Raw genomic sequence first — 15,339 nt, 5'->3', positions numbered from 1 at the left:
ACACTTCTCAGCGATCTAAAGAGTTACTCAGGAGAGTCATTTCCACGTAGGTCAACGCGCCGGACGGGCGGCGAGCAGAAACTTATATCCGTTTTAAATCCCAGCGCTTGGGAACAGACCTTATGGCTGTACCCCAGTCTTGTAATTCTGAGCTAGGAGTTAGTTTCAGCTCTGGTCCTTCGGGTCTATCAAATGCCAACCGTAGCACCCTGGGGGCGTGGTTACCGTTTTGTTGGGGCTCTGGGAAGTGCACTTATCTGGGGGACCGGGCCTGATGATACCATAAAAGGCTTGGTTTTCTCAGTTCTGAAGCCGTGTTCTGCCGACCTTCCTCTAGGAACCGTACTTGCGACTGCCTTGTGCGGAATCCTTGCTTCGCAAGTCCCCTGTCCTCTACTTCCTAGACCCTTTCATTGGCTCCGCCCCTATGAGCAGTACTCGTCCACTCTGGGAACGCCCTCCTGCGTAGAGACCGCTCCCCCTCGCCTCCGCTCCTCCTACCCAGCTCGTAGCTGAGCCCAGGCGGTAGTTCGCGTTTTGAGCCGCTCGTGCCACCATAGCTGTGCTGCTGCTGCCGCCGCGGAGCTGAAATCGCTGAGCGCGATGCCTGAGGGTGCTGCGAGCCGGGCGGCCCGCGCGGCACGGGGCTGGTGAGGCTGGGCTCGAGTGGGGGCGCCGGCGAGTAGCAGGGGCTTCTGAGGGAGCGGAAAGTGAAAGGTTTAGGGCTCCTGCGGCTGGCCGAGAGCGAGCTCAGGAGGGTCGTGGGTGGGGGAGGGAGGCTCCCGTGGCAGAGCGGGTTGCAGGGCCACAGCGAGCCCCGCCACGCTGAGTGTCCCTGCGGCCGCCAGCGCAGGTGCTCAAGGACCCCGTGGGACTCCTCGGTGGCCTCGGCGGTCTCCTTCTTTGGACACTGCAGATGCCATGAGAACAGTTGGGAATTAACGGGAATCAGACCGGCCACTAGCCCTTCTAGGGCCCATCCCATCCTTTCTGGCAGGTGTGGCCCTGGCGTTTCCTCGCAGCTCAGGCTTTTTAGCCCCCCTTTACATGAGTCTGTCCTTCAGGCGTTGTAAGAAACCGCACTGGGCTTGAAGGTTGGGATGAGGCGAAGGGAGAGGGCAGTACCTAGAGATAAGAGCTGCAGACACGGCTAGGCGGAAGGTAAGGTGGCTTCTGCCATCTCAGGTCAGTGAGAGGGCATACTGGAAGGCCCTGTGGAGTGGGAAAGCAGTGCCGCTGTTGAGACAAGTCCTAAGATTGCGCCAGGAAGTGTCCCGGGGGGCTCCTCATCATGATGGCTGTGGAAGGGTCAACCATTACCAGCCGGATCAAGAACCTTCTGCGATCCCCATCCATCAAATTACGCAGGAGTAAGGCAGGAAACCGGCGAGAGGACCTCAGCTCCAAGGTGAGTCCTAGTATTGGGAGCCACCCCTTTCCTCCCCTCCCCTCCTCTGCTCCATGTACGTCTTTTACCTTACTCTTTCTTGGGAAAGAGGAGAACTAGAAGCTCACTTTGGCTCTAAAGGACCAAGTGTGCCCATCTCTGCCCCTCAAGAAAGCAATGAGCAAGCAGGGATGAGCATGCTGAGATTCATCTATGAAAAGGGAAGAACATGAGGAAGGCAACCTGGGTTCAGTTGTGGCCTCACTACAAACTAAGTCTGTGCTTGGGGAAGCCAGTTGATATGCTGTAACTCAGTTTTCCTTCTTGGAAGAGGGTAGTGGGACCACGTATCCTGTGAAGGGCTAAGCTGCCACTAATGTAGCCGCAAGTGTTAGTGTCACAGCTGGGGTTATGTAAGACAGTGGTAGCAGAAAGAAATACGCTAAAACACCTAGTCGGAGGAATCGGCTAGGTAAATGCTCTTCCCTGGTGTCAAAACAAATTTACTTATCTATTCAAGAGACCTGAATTAATTTAAGTGGAGTTTCTTGGCTTTTTAGGAATGATAACATGCGAGGGGCCAAATATCTGCCAGCCAAGCAATTCTGGTTTGCCCTTGAACATTGCTTATCTCATTCACTATATCCCACCCTGCTGCAGAAGTTCGTCAGAGACCAAGTCCCTTCCCATCTCCTGCCATGTCTGGGTGTAGGTGTTTATGCTTTCTTCAACTTTGTAGAGCCCCACAAGTTTGGGAATACAAAAGTAGACAAATTTATGTAATCCCTGAGGGAACCTGGGGCCTTGTTCCCACAGGATCAGATTAGGCTTTTGTGTCTTATAAGCAGCCTGTAAACACAGTAGCCTTGTGTAGTGCAGGATTGCTACAGGGAGAGGCATTTGAGACCGCAGCATTTTATTGCCTTGCCTGTATCTCTTCAGAGATGAGTAAACCCAGTGAGGAATGATTTAGAATGCTAATGTACAGCATGGCAGAGTTCTGGGAGGACTTAACTCAGATCCCTGTCCCTTAGCAAAACCTTACTTGGATTTGGTCAGAAGGTGAACACCTTTGCTGTATATTTCATTCAACAGGAATCAAAATTGGGCACAAGGTTCCATGGCTGTGGAGATAGTGACTTTTCCAAGGGCTCTTATTAATCATTGTTCATAGTCTCCAGAGGCAGGAGAATGAGCCTGAAACATAGACACTGTCTTAGATTTGGCTCCGTTCACTCATTTGTTGTGTTGGATCATTCTTAGTACTGTAAGCTCTCGTATTCTTGGCTGGTAACTTGGCAATGACCAGCACTATTAGAGCCATCTTCTTTATCTTTGGCCTCTTTTTCTGACCAAGAATGGTATAGGTAATAGAAATGTATGATGGGAGTTTAGTCTTCAGTATTAATACTTATTGTAATTTTGGTCTGGAATCTGGATGGTACGGCTACCATTCTTTAAAATTTACCATGTCGTTCATCATTAATGCATTCTACAAACGTTTATTGTGTGCCTATTATGTGTAGAATCAGCGATGAATAAAACATTATATCCTTGCCATCAAAGAGCTTGTGGCTGGTCAGACATGTAAACAAATAATTACAACATGGTGCGGTAAGTGCTGTCCTAGAAGTATGTATAAAGGTGTTAAGGGCAGCACAGGGGAGGGAACCTAAATCAGTTTAGGGGGATTAGAAAAAAACTTCACAGAGGAAGGGATGCTTGAACTGTGAGTCCTGAGGCAAGAGAAGAGGAGAAACTCTTAAGGAAAACAGTGAAAAAGGGAATCCTTGGCATCACCATTAAACATCCCTGCTTCAAATAGGAATTCAGTGCTTCAGACTGCTTTAAATGGCTTTGTTTGTCCTAGAGCTGTGAATGAAGGAAATACTTAGCTGAAGTTGAATGACTCTTGAACAGTCTGACAGAGCAAGAGTGCTGGTGCATATCTTTAGCACCCAAAGTAGTAGCTGCCTTTGTGTGCCTCGGACCTTGCAGATGCCTGACTCCCCACACTCCTTACTGAAGACTCTACCTGAGATGATTCTAAAAGCCTGCCTTGTGGTAACCAACATTAAGACCTGGTGTACAAGGCTTTGTGAGCTGCTCTAGTATGTGGTAGCTGTGGTAACAGTCAGAGAGCTTGTGCTTCATGGATAAATAACTCTGAAACAAAATTTGAAGACCAAAAGACATATACCTTTTGTGTGGGGTGGGGACAAAGAAGGAAGCGACAGAGGGCCTTTCTGCAGCTCTTACCTCATATGGCCTGCTGTTTTGAATCATAACTGTTCCTGCTATCTAAAGTAGGCTTTTCACCAAATTCTCCACTTATTTTTAGATCCAACTCTATATTTACTGGAGCCACGGGGCCTTCTCTAACTAACCCTACTACCTTGGAACCAATCTCTAATTGTTCTTTTATGTATGTCTTCATTTCCTAAGTCAGGGCCATGTTCTTTTTTATTTCCTTTACGTCACACTGTGTAGTACAGTGTAAGGAATGCACTAAATACTAAATGAATAAATGAATGAGAACAATTTAAAGATGTCAAATATAGTGGGGATAAACTTGAAGTTCCAGAAGAATAGCAAAAATGATCAGGAGGAGTTTGTGACCTCTTTAGAAGAGAAAATTAGGAAGAATAAAATGTGAAAAAAAGAAATAGAGATGCAGCCTATTTAGGTGTGAAGAGCATTAGAGAGAAGGGAAAGTAGTGCTCATTAAAGGCTTTTTAATTCAGGAGAGACCTAGTTAAAAATATGGTTAAAATATGGTTAAAAGCCAAAGTGAGAGCCAGTAGAGATGGGGATTTAGGTTATTAGAGAGAGTAGATGAGAGCTGAGATTTGTATTAAACTTTCTCTAAGGGAGGGAAGGAAGTCTCTGCAGTGTAATAGAATTGGAAAAGAGTAATTTGAGGTTTTATGCCAGATCTGCTGAGTCTTGATGAAGTGTAACTCAAAGTTATCAGTTGTAAACACTCTTCAACTTCAAATCCTGTGCAATTGTCAGTTCTTTCTCTCATCTCAGTTGAACTGTGTTTTCCTTAAGAAGCAAATGTGTGTGCTCTTGGTGGCTAACCCTCCCCCTCTTTTCTTAAAGTTTCTGAAAGATTTTTATGTGGAAGGAGCTGGGTGGTTTTTCATTTTAACAAAGGACAGAAATGGACTGAAGCCAAGCAGGCAAGATTTAAATTAGGGATACAAAAGGATTGCCTGTGCTGGAGGGTTGTTAGGTTTTGAAAAAGTGAGTGAGGGAGGTTTTGAAATCTTCTTCCTTATTAATAGCCATTAATACAATCCGAGTTATATATTATCCCTTTGGAAACAATGGGCAAGGTGACTGCAACTTTCTTCTAGTTCTCAGTTTTTATGAATATAAGTCTAATTCATATCCTCCCCCCACCACCATTTCTTCCCCCAGTGTTTCTCCTGCCTGATTGTATGGTAGTGCTTTGAGCCTTTTAATATGTGGCTGTAAGAAGAATTTGTGTAGGTGAGTTTCATAGAGAAGAAAAAACTGGCAGTAATCTAATTTCAGTTTTGGATTAGTGTTTGAGCCCAGGTATTAGTATTGAGACTCTTTATTATGCCTATTTGGCAGTGAGGAGTCATATTCATTTTTTTAATATAAATTTATTTATTTACTTATTTATTTTTGGCTGCGTTGGGTCTTCGTTGCTGCACGCGGGCTTTCTCTAGCTGTGGCGAGCCGGGGCTACTCTTCAGTGCACGGGCTTCTCATCGCAGTGGTTCTCGTGTTGCGGAGCATGGACTCTAGGTGTGCAGGCTTCAGTAGCTGTGACTCACGGGCTCTAGAGCGCAGGCTCAGTAGTCGTGGCGTTTGGGCTTATTTGCTCCGCCGCATGTGGGATCTTCCCGGACCAGGGCTCGAACCTGTGTCCCCTGCATTGGCAGGCGGATTCTCAACCACTGCGCCACCAGGGAAATCCTTTTTTCAAAGCATTTATGGATCACTGGCTGGCTCTAGCTTGATGGCGCTCAACTTGGGGGAGAGGTCAGGAGGGCAGTAAGACATCAGAGTACCTGTGCAGCTTTTAAAAAAATACGCATTCCTGGGCCCCATCCTATCTATATGGAACCAGAACCTCTGGGGGTAGAGTTTGTTAGTTGTGTATATATTAAGTTCCACCAGAAGCCCACTGCTGGTTTCAGCCCACCCTGAAATCTGTTGGCTTCATACCCAAGTCCTCATTGAGGCTTCTTGAGAATATATAAAGCTAGCCCAGTAAGTATACTCTTCTCCTTGAGTAGTTTTTTTAATCTCCATTGTATCTTCTGGACTGATTGCTCTGTTAAACTGCTGTATCAGGGATAGATGTGAGAGAAGTGCCCTGTTGTAGGGTAAGATGTAAGGAGCTGGTCATTGCCTTACTTAGATCAGCAGGAATTTCCCTTGGGGGCAGAAATAGGAAAACTTTATGATAATATCCCTGAGTCCTAGCCAGTTTTTTTGTCACCATTCCACTACCCACTGCCCTTGGGACTCATAGCAACCAAGAGTTTTTAGTGTTTAATACATACTCTGGGCTCCCCACCTAGAATAGATGACCGAGGGTAGAGGCCTCTGTGGCCAGCAGCCCTGCCCCTCACCTGTCTTTGTGAGTGAACTTGGGCAAGTTCTTGTTGCGTTTTCTGTCTATGATACCGTCTTCAGTTAAGGCTTGTGAAGTGTCTTGAGCTCCTCAGAACAGGTGGTGTACAGGGAAAAGCGTGAGGTGTTCTGGTCTTGTTCCTTTGATCTCCATTTCCTTTTCCCTCCGGTGCCTGCAGCTGCCCTCAGCCTTCAAAGTAAGTCTCACTGGAGAGAGAGGATTCTTCTCTCTGCAGCCCAACACCTCTTGCTTTGCTGTCTAAAATAGCCCAGCCTCTTCAGGCTTTAAGTTGTCTTGCAAAGCCTCCCCTCGTCTGTTTGGCCTCACTTATTTCGGAGTCTTAACAGTACTGCTGCTTTCCAAGTTTCTTTTCCGTCTCTCAGCTTGTAATTTAGGGCAAGTTTCCCCTGTTGGATCTGTTTGAGTCACTGTCTTCTTTCTTGCTAGTATTTTGACTGTCTTTGGGGCCATTGGTATTTCTCTGACTTCACTTCTCTCTTCCGTTTGTTGTCTGTGTGTTTTCATTTCTTGACTAATGAAAAAGCATTCATAGAAATGAGGCTTCAGCCTGACCTCTACAACCTCTCTGTCAACCTCCTGAGTCTCAAGTTGGACTTGTGGCGGTTATCACTGCCTCTTTGTTTGGAAAACAGTCTAGGGCTTGAAATTTGGGACTATGTTTATTCAAACTAAGCTTCTCTGGGAACATGGTCTGTCCCACTGTTGTTCTCAGAGTATCTGTTGGTTTTTACTTCATGTCCAGACTGCCCTGTTGGTAGGAAAAAAAGCTACAGTGTTTTCAGTAGGATTTGTTATATTATGAATCACATTCCCACTGCTACAAGCTAAGCCTCTCCTCTGGGCTCTGTTGTTTAATGCAGGACAGGGCCAGGTTTCTGTCAGCTTTCTTTCACATCAGTTCTCAGTAGAGGTGTGGAGTGAGAGCTGCCCACCTGTTTGGAAGTTTACTGAATAATCCACATTGTGGATTTTACTTTAACTTCTGTTACCTCTTTTTTAAAAATGGGGGGTAGGGGGAGGGCAAGAAATAAAGTGAGTGTGGCAGACAGATTGGGCAGTGTAGATCTTTAGGGTTGGTATTTTTGGTTGTTCAGATTTTCCAAATCTTGGTTTCCTTCCTCCTAACTGTTGTATCAGCAAGTTCACAGTGCTTCTTAATTGGCCACAGCATTTTCCTCTGGTTTTGAAGGACGCTTACAGAAGAATGAGTTCATATTATGGATATCTCCTCTTAGACTTCTAGGGAGTGAATTCCACGCTCTCTCATTTTATCACAGAGAATGTTTGTAATGCTCTGTGTGTTGATTCCCTAGTCTATAAAACAATCTCTTTTTAGGTTAGATTTTTAAATTTATACACTTTATCTCTCCCCCTAAACCTGGAATGGAGCTAAAGATACTTTCCCTTCCCTGCCCCTTCATTCATAGTTGAGATTTAAATGTACTGGAAGATCTTGGAACAACACTTTGTGAGACCACATGGCTGTTTTATTTTGGTTTTTTCCCCCACTTTGTCACATTCTCTTTTGGAGGAATCCTGAGAAGGAATTCCTCAGGTTCTTCTGGGTTTGAACATTGCTTCTCACTTGTGCTGAGCTCACTAAGTTTCTGACTTCCATCATACCTCTCCTCTGTCTTTGCTTTCTTTGTTCCTTTAGTGGTGCTTCTGGTCACTTCCCCGTGAGTTCAGCTGACCCATTAAAGGTGCTTGCACTTAAAAACGAAACTTAAAAAAATTGTGAAATATAACAGACATTGAAAGTTTATGAAATATAATAATATAACCTTGTATTGTGAATAATTATAAAATGATTGCTCACGTAACCACCACCAAAGTCAAGAAGTAGAACACTGCCAAGTTTCTGAAGGATGTGATGCTAATGGTGTCATTAAGGTGAGATGAGATTTTTCTCTTATGTAATTAAGATGATTTTATTGTTAAAAATCAAAATACTCAAGGACTTGATCTTGACTATTTGTTCTTTTCAAGTTTCTTCTTCTCTATCCATTATAGATTTGTGCTATTCAACATTTCCAGGTAGTATGCTTATTGGAACCACCCCTTTCCAGCCTTTGTTGTCAGTGCTTCCTGTCTTTATCTTACAATAATAATACTAGAAATAATAATATTTGTAGTGGTAATAATGGCTAACATTTATTGCGTTTTTTGCTGTGTATTGTGCTTAAGCATGTACGTATATTATCTCATTTAAGTTTCCCACCACCCTACTATAAGTACTATTACTATCCCCATTTCGTAAATTAGGAAACTGATGCTCAGAGAGGTGGTTATATAGCCAGTAGATGACTGAGCTGGGATTCAGATCTTGGCTATCTTAACTCCAAAGCCTGCTCTTAATCTTTATCCTGTACTCCTCCCAGGGAGTCTTCATGTGCAAAACATGACACTGAGCACAGAAGTATGCCCAGTATTGCTATAGCCAAGAGTCACATCTGCGATCAGCTTGGAAAAGGGCAGTACTTTAAAAAATATACTTTTCCCCCAACATTCCCCATAAAAGTTAATTTAATGAACTTCTTAGGATGTTATTTTAGAATCATCATTCAGTAACCCTTGTCCCTTGCATCCTTGCTCCTCTTCCCACTCCCAACTCCAGATTTCGTGAACTGTATTCCCAACTTCTCATTCTATGGTACCATTAGGAACTGTACAGCTCGTGGTTCTGTGGGTACGTGAATGTTAAGTTGACAGGGCACAGCTGTGTGGTTCCAGATGACCATAAGCCACAAACAGTTGCTGCTTCTCTCTTGGGGTTGGAGTGAGGTGGGGCAGTGAAGTGGAGACCAACAGATGCCTCGGTTGTTTTTGTGTGTGGGTATCATGAGGCTTTAAACTGTTCTGCTCTTAGTTGGCGGTTGATTCTGTAGCTCACACTCCTGACTGCTTGTTAGTGCCCCCTACCCCAAATCTCTCCTTCTTCATCTCCATTCTCCACCTCTTTGTTACCTCTGTGGCTGTCCCTACGCACAGCGGACCTTATCTTTGAAGCCGTGGAGAGTCGCTGAGTTGAAATGCCTGTTTTCTGTGAAAGAAGCTGGATCTAAAATACCCTGTGCCAGGGCTGATCTGGATGATGACAGTTGGGGCTCAGTGAACATGAAAATGAGCAAAAATGAGGTCATTTGCCCACCTGACTCTGTTTGGCTGGGTGGGCTCCAGGGTTGCTAAGTTCCTTGAGCAAGTGCCTTGCCTCACCTGATCTCAAACTTGTATTATTTTGATTTATTTCCTCAAATAGGCAACAGTGATAACATTATGGGTGCAAAAGCATGGGATCTTAATGCATGCTTTCCTGCAGCTGCCCCAGTTAGTCCTGAGGAGAGGAAGCCCCAAGCTCGTTTGTGATCATGGGGGAGGAGCTCGGAGCATGCTCAGAAATCTTGACTCTTGCCATCACTCAGCTACTGCCTAGAGAAAAGCAAGCAGCTGCTTGTCAGGACTAAACATGCAATGGGCAGGCTGCAGGCTTGCCTCTGGTACCCTGACACTATTGGTCAGCTTCTATTTGGAAAAGCAGAGTATCATTGCACACCATGATGGTTTTCATATGTCATAATAACCTGCTGCTGACTTTTCTGAACATGCCCTTTCTCCTTATGATGTCCTTCCTTCCCCAGGCTGCTTTGGTCTCCCTTTTGAGGCCTCCACAGCAGCTGTGGTAGAGACTTTCCCTCATAGTTGGCTGGTGAACAGGGCTTCTCTGAGTTGAGGTGTAGACAGATTAGTGGGTGGGGGCAAGAGGCCAGTGGTCCTGTTAAAATGCAGATTGAGATTCAGACCCACCCCAAGACTGCATTACTACCAGGCTCCCAAGTGACGCCCATGCTGCTCTTCCTTGGGCCATACTTTAAGTAGCCATGCTGGGTGTGTGTGTGTGTGTGTGTGTGTGTGTGTGTGTGTGTGTGTGTGTGTGTGCGCGTGTGCGTGTGCGTGTGCGTGTGTGTGTGTGTGTGCGTGTGTGTGTGTGTGTGTGTGTGTGTGTGTGTGTGTGTGTAGTGGGGGCTGGTGGGACAGCTTCCTCACTTCTGAGGGAACTGGATTCTCTCTCATTTGTAAAATTGGAATACTAATGGCTTTCTCCCAGGGCTGTTGTGAGGATTCAATGAGATTTAGCTATTACGGGGTTGCTAATATTATCAGGGTCCACAGATTTCTAGAATATCCAGGAATTTTCTTCTAATTTTCTGGCAAGATTTTATTCCTTCAAGTTTCCATTTGTGAGAAGTCCTTTTTTGCAGGTTCAACCTCTTCTGTTCCAGCACTGAATCATCCTCCCTGTGCAGCTTTTTATTGTGACCTATCTTCAGCCCCTTTTTCTTGCCAATATTAACTTGTATCAACTATACTTTAACTACTGACCAAAAGAAAGGCTTAGCAAATATTCTTTTTGATACTAACTACTGTGTAGTTTATTTCAGGGCTATGGATATGATTTTGGGGAATTAAAAAAGGCAAGCTAGTGAACCAGGAGTGGGGGGAGTCCTAATTTACTGTGTCTGATTGGAAATCACTGGAGTAGTAAGCATGCTCTTTAACAGCAGTAGCTTCTGTAGAAATAAATATAACTTTTTTCTTCTTTTGGGGCTAATTCATTTATACTGGGAAATAATTTGGGAAGTGAATTAGTCTTAGAGCTTCCTTTCAGACTAAGAATTTAAAAGGCAGAGTGAAAACGCATTAATTTTATGACCCATTGTTTTACGTTTCTAATGTTGGGACGAGAGTGAAATATTCTATTTAAATAATTTTTGCTTAAAGAAAATATATGAAGATGTGGGGAAACAAGTGCACTCATACCCTTCTGCTGTTGGTGAAAGCAGACACTGATCTAACCTTTTTTAGAGGACAACTTGGTAATATCCATTAGAAAAAAAATTTACATATTCATATCATTTGATTTAACAGTTATAATTCTGGGATTTTATTCTATGCAAACATTTACACCACACAAAAGTGTATATAACTGAATTTTTTTGTTGTTGGGGGGCGTTATTCACAGTAGTGAAATCTTTGAAGTAATCCAAGTAACCATCAATAGGAGATTGGTGTACATCCATAAATGAAATACCTTGTACTTGTTGAAAAGAATGAGTTCAATCTATATATACTGATATGAGAGGATATACAAGATCTATTAAGTGACAAAAAGCAAACTGTATAACAGTTTTTAAGTTAATGATTATTTATATTTTGTTAAAACATGTATGTTAGTATATGCATAGAAAAAATTGTGAGGCTATAAATACCAAACTGTTGTTAAAATTGGTTACCTCAGGGAGGGATAGTAGATTATGGTGGACATTCACTATCTACATTTCTATATTTCTGTAATGTTGGAATTTTTTACAATGAGTGTGTGTTATTTTTGTAAGTAGAAAAAAACAGTAAAGATAAAAGTCTCTCCAATTTAAACATGTGTATTTCATATTTAAAATGTTTAAATTTAAAAATCTGTATACTCATTTTATTAAAGAAGTTATGTACAAATGTTGGAAAATATATCTGGTATAATAAACTTTGTTTTTTTAGTAATAATAGGACATAAAAATATTTTCTCACAAATTCATCATTAACTTCTTGAATTTGAAATAATTCATTTCTTTTTTTAAAAAAATATTTATTTATTTAGGCTGTGCCAGGTCTTAGTTGCGGCACGTGGGATCTTCATTGCTGCACCTGGGATCTTCGTTGCTGCATGCGGGCTCTTTAGTTGCGGCATGAGGAACCTTTAGTTGTGGCATGCATGTGGGATTCTAGTTCCCCGACCAGGGAACGAACCTGGGCCCCCTGCATTGGGAGCGTGGAGTCTTAGCCACTCAGGAAGTCCCGAGATAATTCATTTCTGATACTCAAAAATATTTCCTTGGTTAGCTTTGGTAAATAAAGTGTCTTTTTATACTTTCTGAAGTACATGTGCTTTCTGAAAATATTTTTTTACACCATATGGAGAAACGTAAAGAAGAAAACAGGTCATTCATAATTCTAACAGCCAGAATAACTACTTATAGCTCCATTCATTTCTGATTAAAAAGGACAGGTAAAGCTCTTTTTAAATAATAGTATTGTTACTTTTATTAAACAAAAATTATCTCTATCTTTTTGGACTTACTCGTTAATTATAATTTAAGTCAGATTTATGAAGAGCCATGCCATGCATGTATTTACTAAAGTCAGGGGTAAAACTGTTTGGTTTGTAATTATGCAAGGCACATGGATTATTCCATTCAGACCTTCCCCAATCTTTCTGGAAAGGCATCAGAATCCTGCTTCCTGCTCCAACTTCTAGGTTTGGCTATGATAGATGGAGAATTCTCTAGGAGGTTAAAGAATTTACTAAGTAAGATGCACCAAAGAATATTCACAAATATTTTTAAAGTATTAAAAATGGATTCAACAAATATACTATATTAAACATTGTGTGCTGTGCTATAAGCATAGAGTTGTATGAGATACAGCCTCTGCCTTACAGGAGATTATAGAGTAGCAGGAGAGATAAGACAGATCCTTAAAGAACTTCTGTACTACAAGGTACTAAGTAACACATGTCATGTGAATGATGAAAATTAAGTGCTGCTGTAAGAATACCAAGGAGGGAGGAGTCACTTCTGGCCAGGTTGATCATGGAAAGAATCATAGGGGATGTGATATTTGAGCTGGTTCTTGAAGGAAGGGTAGGGTTTCAGTATGGGATGGTGGAAGGGAAGGGCATTCCAGGCAGAAGAATATAAACAAAAGCCCCAGAGCTCCTTTCCAGAATAATGAATAATCCAGATTGCCAAAAGCACATCATTCATATGGTGAGTAGAAGGAAATAGAATTAGAAGAATGATAGGGCCCATTGACAGATGGATGCTAGGCTAAGACATTTATAATTTATTTAGTTGGCATTAAGGAGCCATTGAAAGTTTTTGAGCAGGTGAGGGACATGATCATAGCTGTACTATGGAAAGATTATTCTAATGGGTTGGGGAGGGGAGGGCAGGGTCTACAGTAAGGAGCTTGATTAGAAAACCATTGCTGTATCCAGGAATATGGTGCCGAAGGCCTCAACCAGGGTGTTAGCGTTAGGAATGGAAAGGAAATGAGAATTTTATAGAGAATAACACATTGAAGAGACCTTCCTTCTTCTAGGAGAGTCTCATGGAACAAGTTGGCATGATTGCAGGGACACTGAGAGTCCTCTCCACTCCCCTTGTCCCAGAACACTCGTTCACTTTGCACACTTAGTCCAGATAAGGAACAGTTAGTATTCTCCCTGGTTACAAAGTTTGGAAACCAAGAGATTAAGAAAACTCAGGCATGTAGAGGTGGTGAATGAGGAAGAATTAGACCTTTCTTGATGATCAGATTTTTAGGTCATAAAGCTTTGTTTCTGGTTCTGGTCTTGGTATAGCAAGGACTGACCTTAGAGAGGAAAAAAATTTTTTTTCCCTTTATTCTGGTTGCTTAAATTGAGATGTCTCCTATCCTTGCCTTTCTGATAACTGGAAGAGAAAGAGAGGGTAGGAGTACCTGCTCTATACCAGGCACTGTGTTATTCAAGCTGCTGTTTGGACTTGGGTGCCCGCTGTTGGCTGTATTATAATTGAGTCCTTTGGCGAGAGGCCTCTCATTCGCTCCCTTCTGGTTTGAGGTCTGATGCCATCCTTACCTCTTCCTCCATCTGCACATGAAATCATAATCCCCTGCTTCTAACACTGTAATTTTAGTTGCCTTGGAAATGGGTGTCAGCTGCCTGTGTTGACTGTAGGTTCTAATGCCAGCTGGATGTGAGCATGCTCTGACCAGGTGGGGTACTCTGACATTGGAAGACCCTCTGTTACTCTTTTCTCTGCAACCATCTCTGTGAGGAGAGGTCAGAACACATTTCTAGACCCATTTAAGCTACTGATAAGACCTGCTACTTTTTAAAAAACATTAACGCTAGGAGGAGAGGACCCTGTTGCCCCTCTACTTCATCCTGTGCCCTTTGCCTTCTACCTTGGTTCTCAGACCTGTCCCTGATGCCTCCCTGATGGCATGGTGACTTCCCTTTGTTCTCTTTCAGAAACTGTAACATCCTGGTGGTTTTGGAGAACCTGAACTCCCTCCTTGGTCACCATGGTTTCTGGAACCAGACAGACCTAGGTTTGAATCCTGGTTCTTCCACTGACTATTTACTTGACTCCTTCATAACTAAAATGGAAATAATACTAGTCCTTCATAAAGTTGTCAAGAGTATTCAATGAGATGGTCTTACAAAGCGTTTAGCACAGTTCTTGGCGCAGAGTACACATTCAATAAATGGTATCTATTATGACTGTAGATCCTCTCTCTGCCCAAGACCTTTTGCACCCCATAGGTGTGGGTATTCTTGTAAGAATACTCAGAGCATTGTTTTCTCCCTAGTCCCAGGAGGGGTTGAAATTTGGAAATGAAAAGGCAAAATGCTTTAATTGAATAGTTCCCCACCTGATTAATCACTGGAACCACCTGGAGAGCTTTAATATGCAGATTCTTGAACCCCACTCCATAGCTGTTGATCAAGAATCTTGCAGAGGCAGGGGATGGGTATAGGGTGGGGACTGCTATCTGAAAAAAAAACTTGTTAAGCCCTCTGAGTGATTCTATTGATCAGCCGGAATTGGGAACCTCTGTTCTCCAGTCTCCAGGGGCTTATGCTAAAGGATCTCTAAGGTCACCTCTTCCCAAGCAGTGGCAGACTCACCTTCCTTAGAAGCTAAGGCTGTTTTAATCGCAGCACAGCAGAATTGGCTCAGCTCCAACAAATCTTGATCTCTAGTGAGGGAACTTGGTTTTTCTGTCATACTGGAAGTTGTTTCTGGGAGACTTCATGGTATAGAAAGTAGAACCATAAATCAGCCACAGAAACCAGGAGCAGAGTAGAGAGGCAAGGTCTGTTCTACAGTTTTGGAGTGGCCATTGTGTCTCTTCCTGCCTCTGACCAGATGGCACTTTGGTCTCTGAAGGAGCAGGAGTGAGTGAGCTTGGGCATGATACCCGCTTCCCCCTTCCCCCTCCCAGGGCTGGTCACTGGGTCTTTGCCCAGCTGGCTAAGTCTCTGCACAAAGCCTCCTGGCCTTGGCTTCCTCTGTGGCTTTTGCATAAGTGGCAATTCTCAGAATCTGGTGGAGAATCTGCTTTGTGAGATTAGAGTGTAGTGTGTGGGCAAGAGACAGGCATAGTTATTCTTAACCTGCAGGAAGGGAGGGAAAGGCAGAGAGGGCTCTGCCTCGGACAGGTCTGTGACATGCTTGTTTATAGAAATAGCAAGCCCATAGTTTGGCTGGAA

At 43.3% G+C, this 15,339-nt stretch overlaps 1 protein-coding gene across 3 annotated transcripts in view; it reads left to right on the top strand.

Moving 5' to 3' along the window:
• Positions 1 to 328: 328 nt before the first annotated feature.
• MAPKBP1 (mitogen-activated protein kinase binding protein 1) overlaps positions 329 to 15,339 on the top strand; it is a 52,560-nt gene continuing 37,549 nt past the window's right edge. For 2 of the 3 annotated variants that reach the window (XM_036845140.1, XM_036845138.1), the window contains exons 1-2: positions 329 to 650; positions 1,186 to 1,408. In XM_036845140.1, the coding sequence (XP_036701035.1) occupies positions 1,292 to 1,408 (117 nt within the window). In that variant the 5' untranslated portion in view covers positions 329 to 650; positions 1,186 to 1,291. Of the gene's footprint in view, positions 651 to 687; positions 1,409 to 15,339 lie in introns of those variants that run through there. The other variant, XM_036845139.1, reaches the window with a different exon arrangement.

This window comes from Balaenoptera musculus, chromosome 2 (assembly GCF_009873245.2).
Source record: "Balaenoptera musculus isolate JJ_BM4_2016_0621 chromosome 2, mBalMus1.pri.v3, whole genome shotgun sequence".
NCBI classification, from domain to species: Eukaryota; Metazoa; Chordata; class Mammalia; order Artiodactyla; family Balaenopteridae; genus Balaenoptera; species Balaenoptera musculus.
Note: the sequence above shows the minus strand (reverse complement) of the source record. Positions and strands in the feature narration are given on the sequence as shown.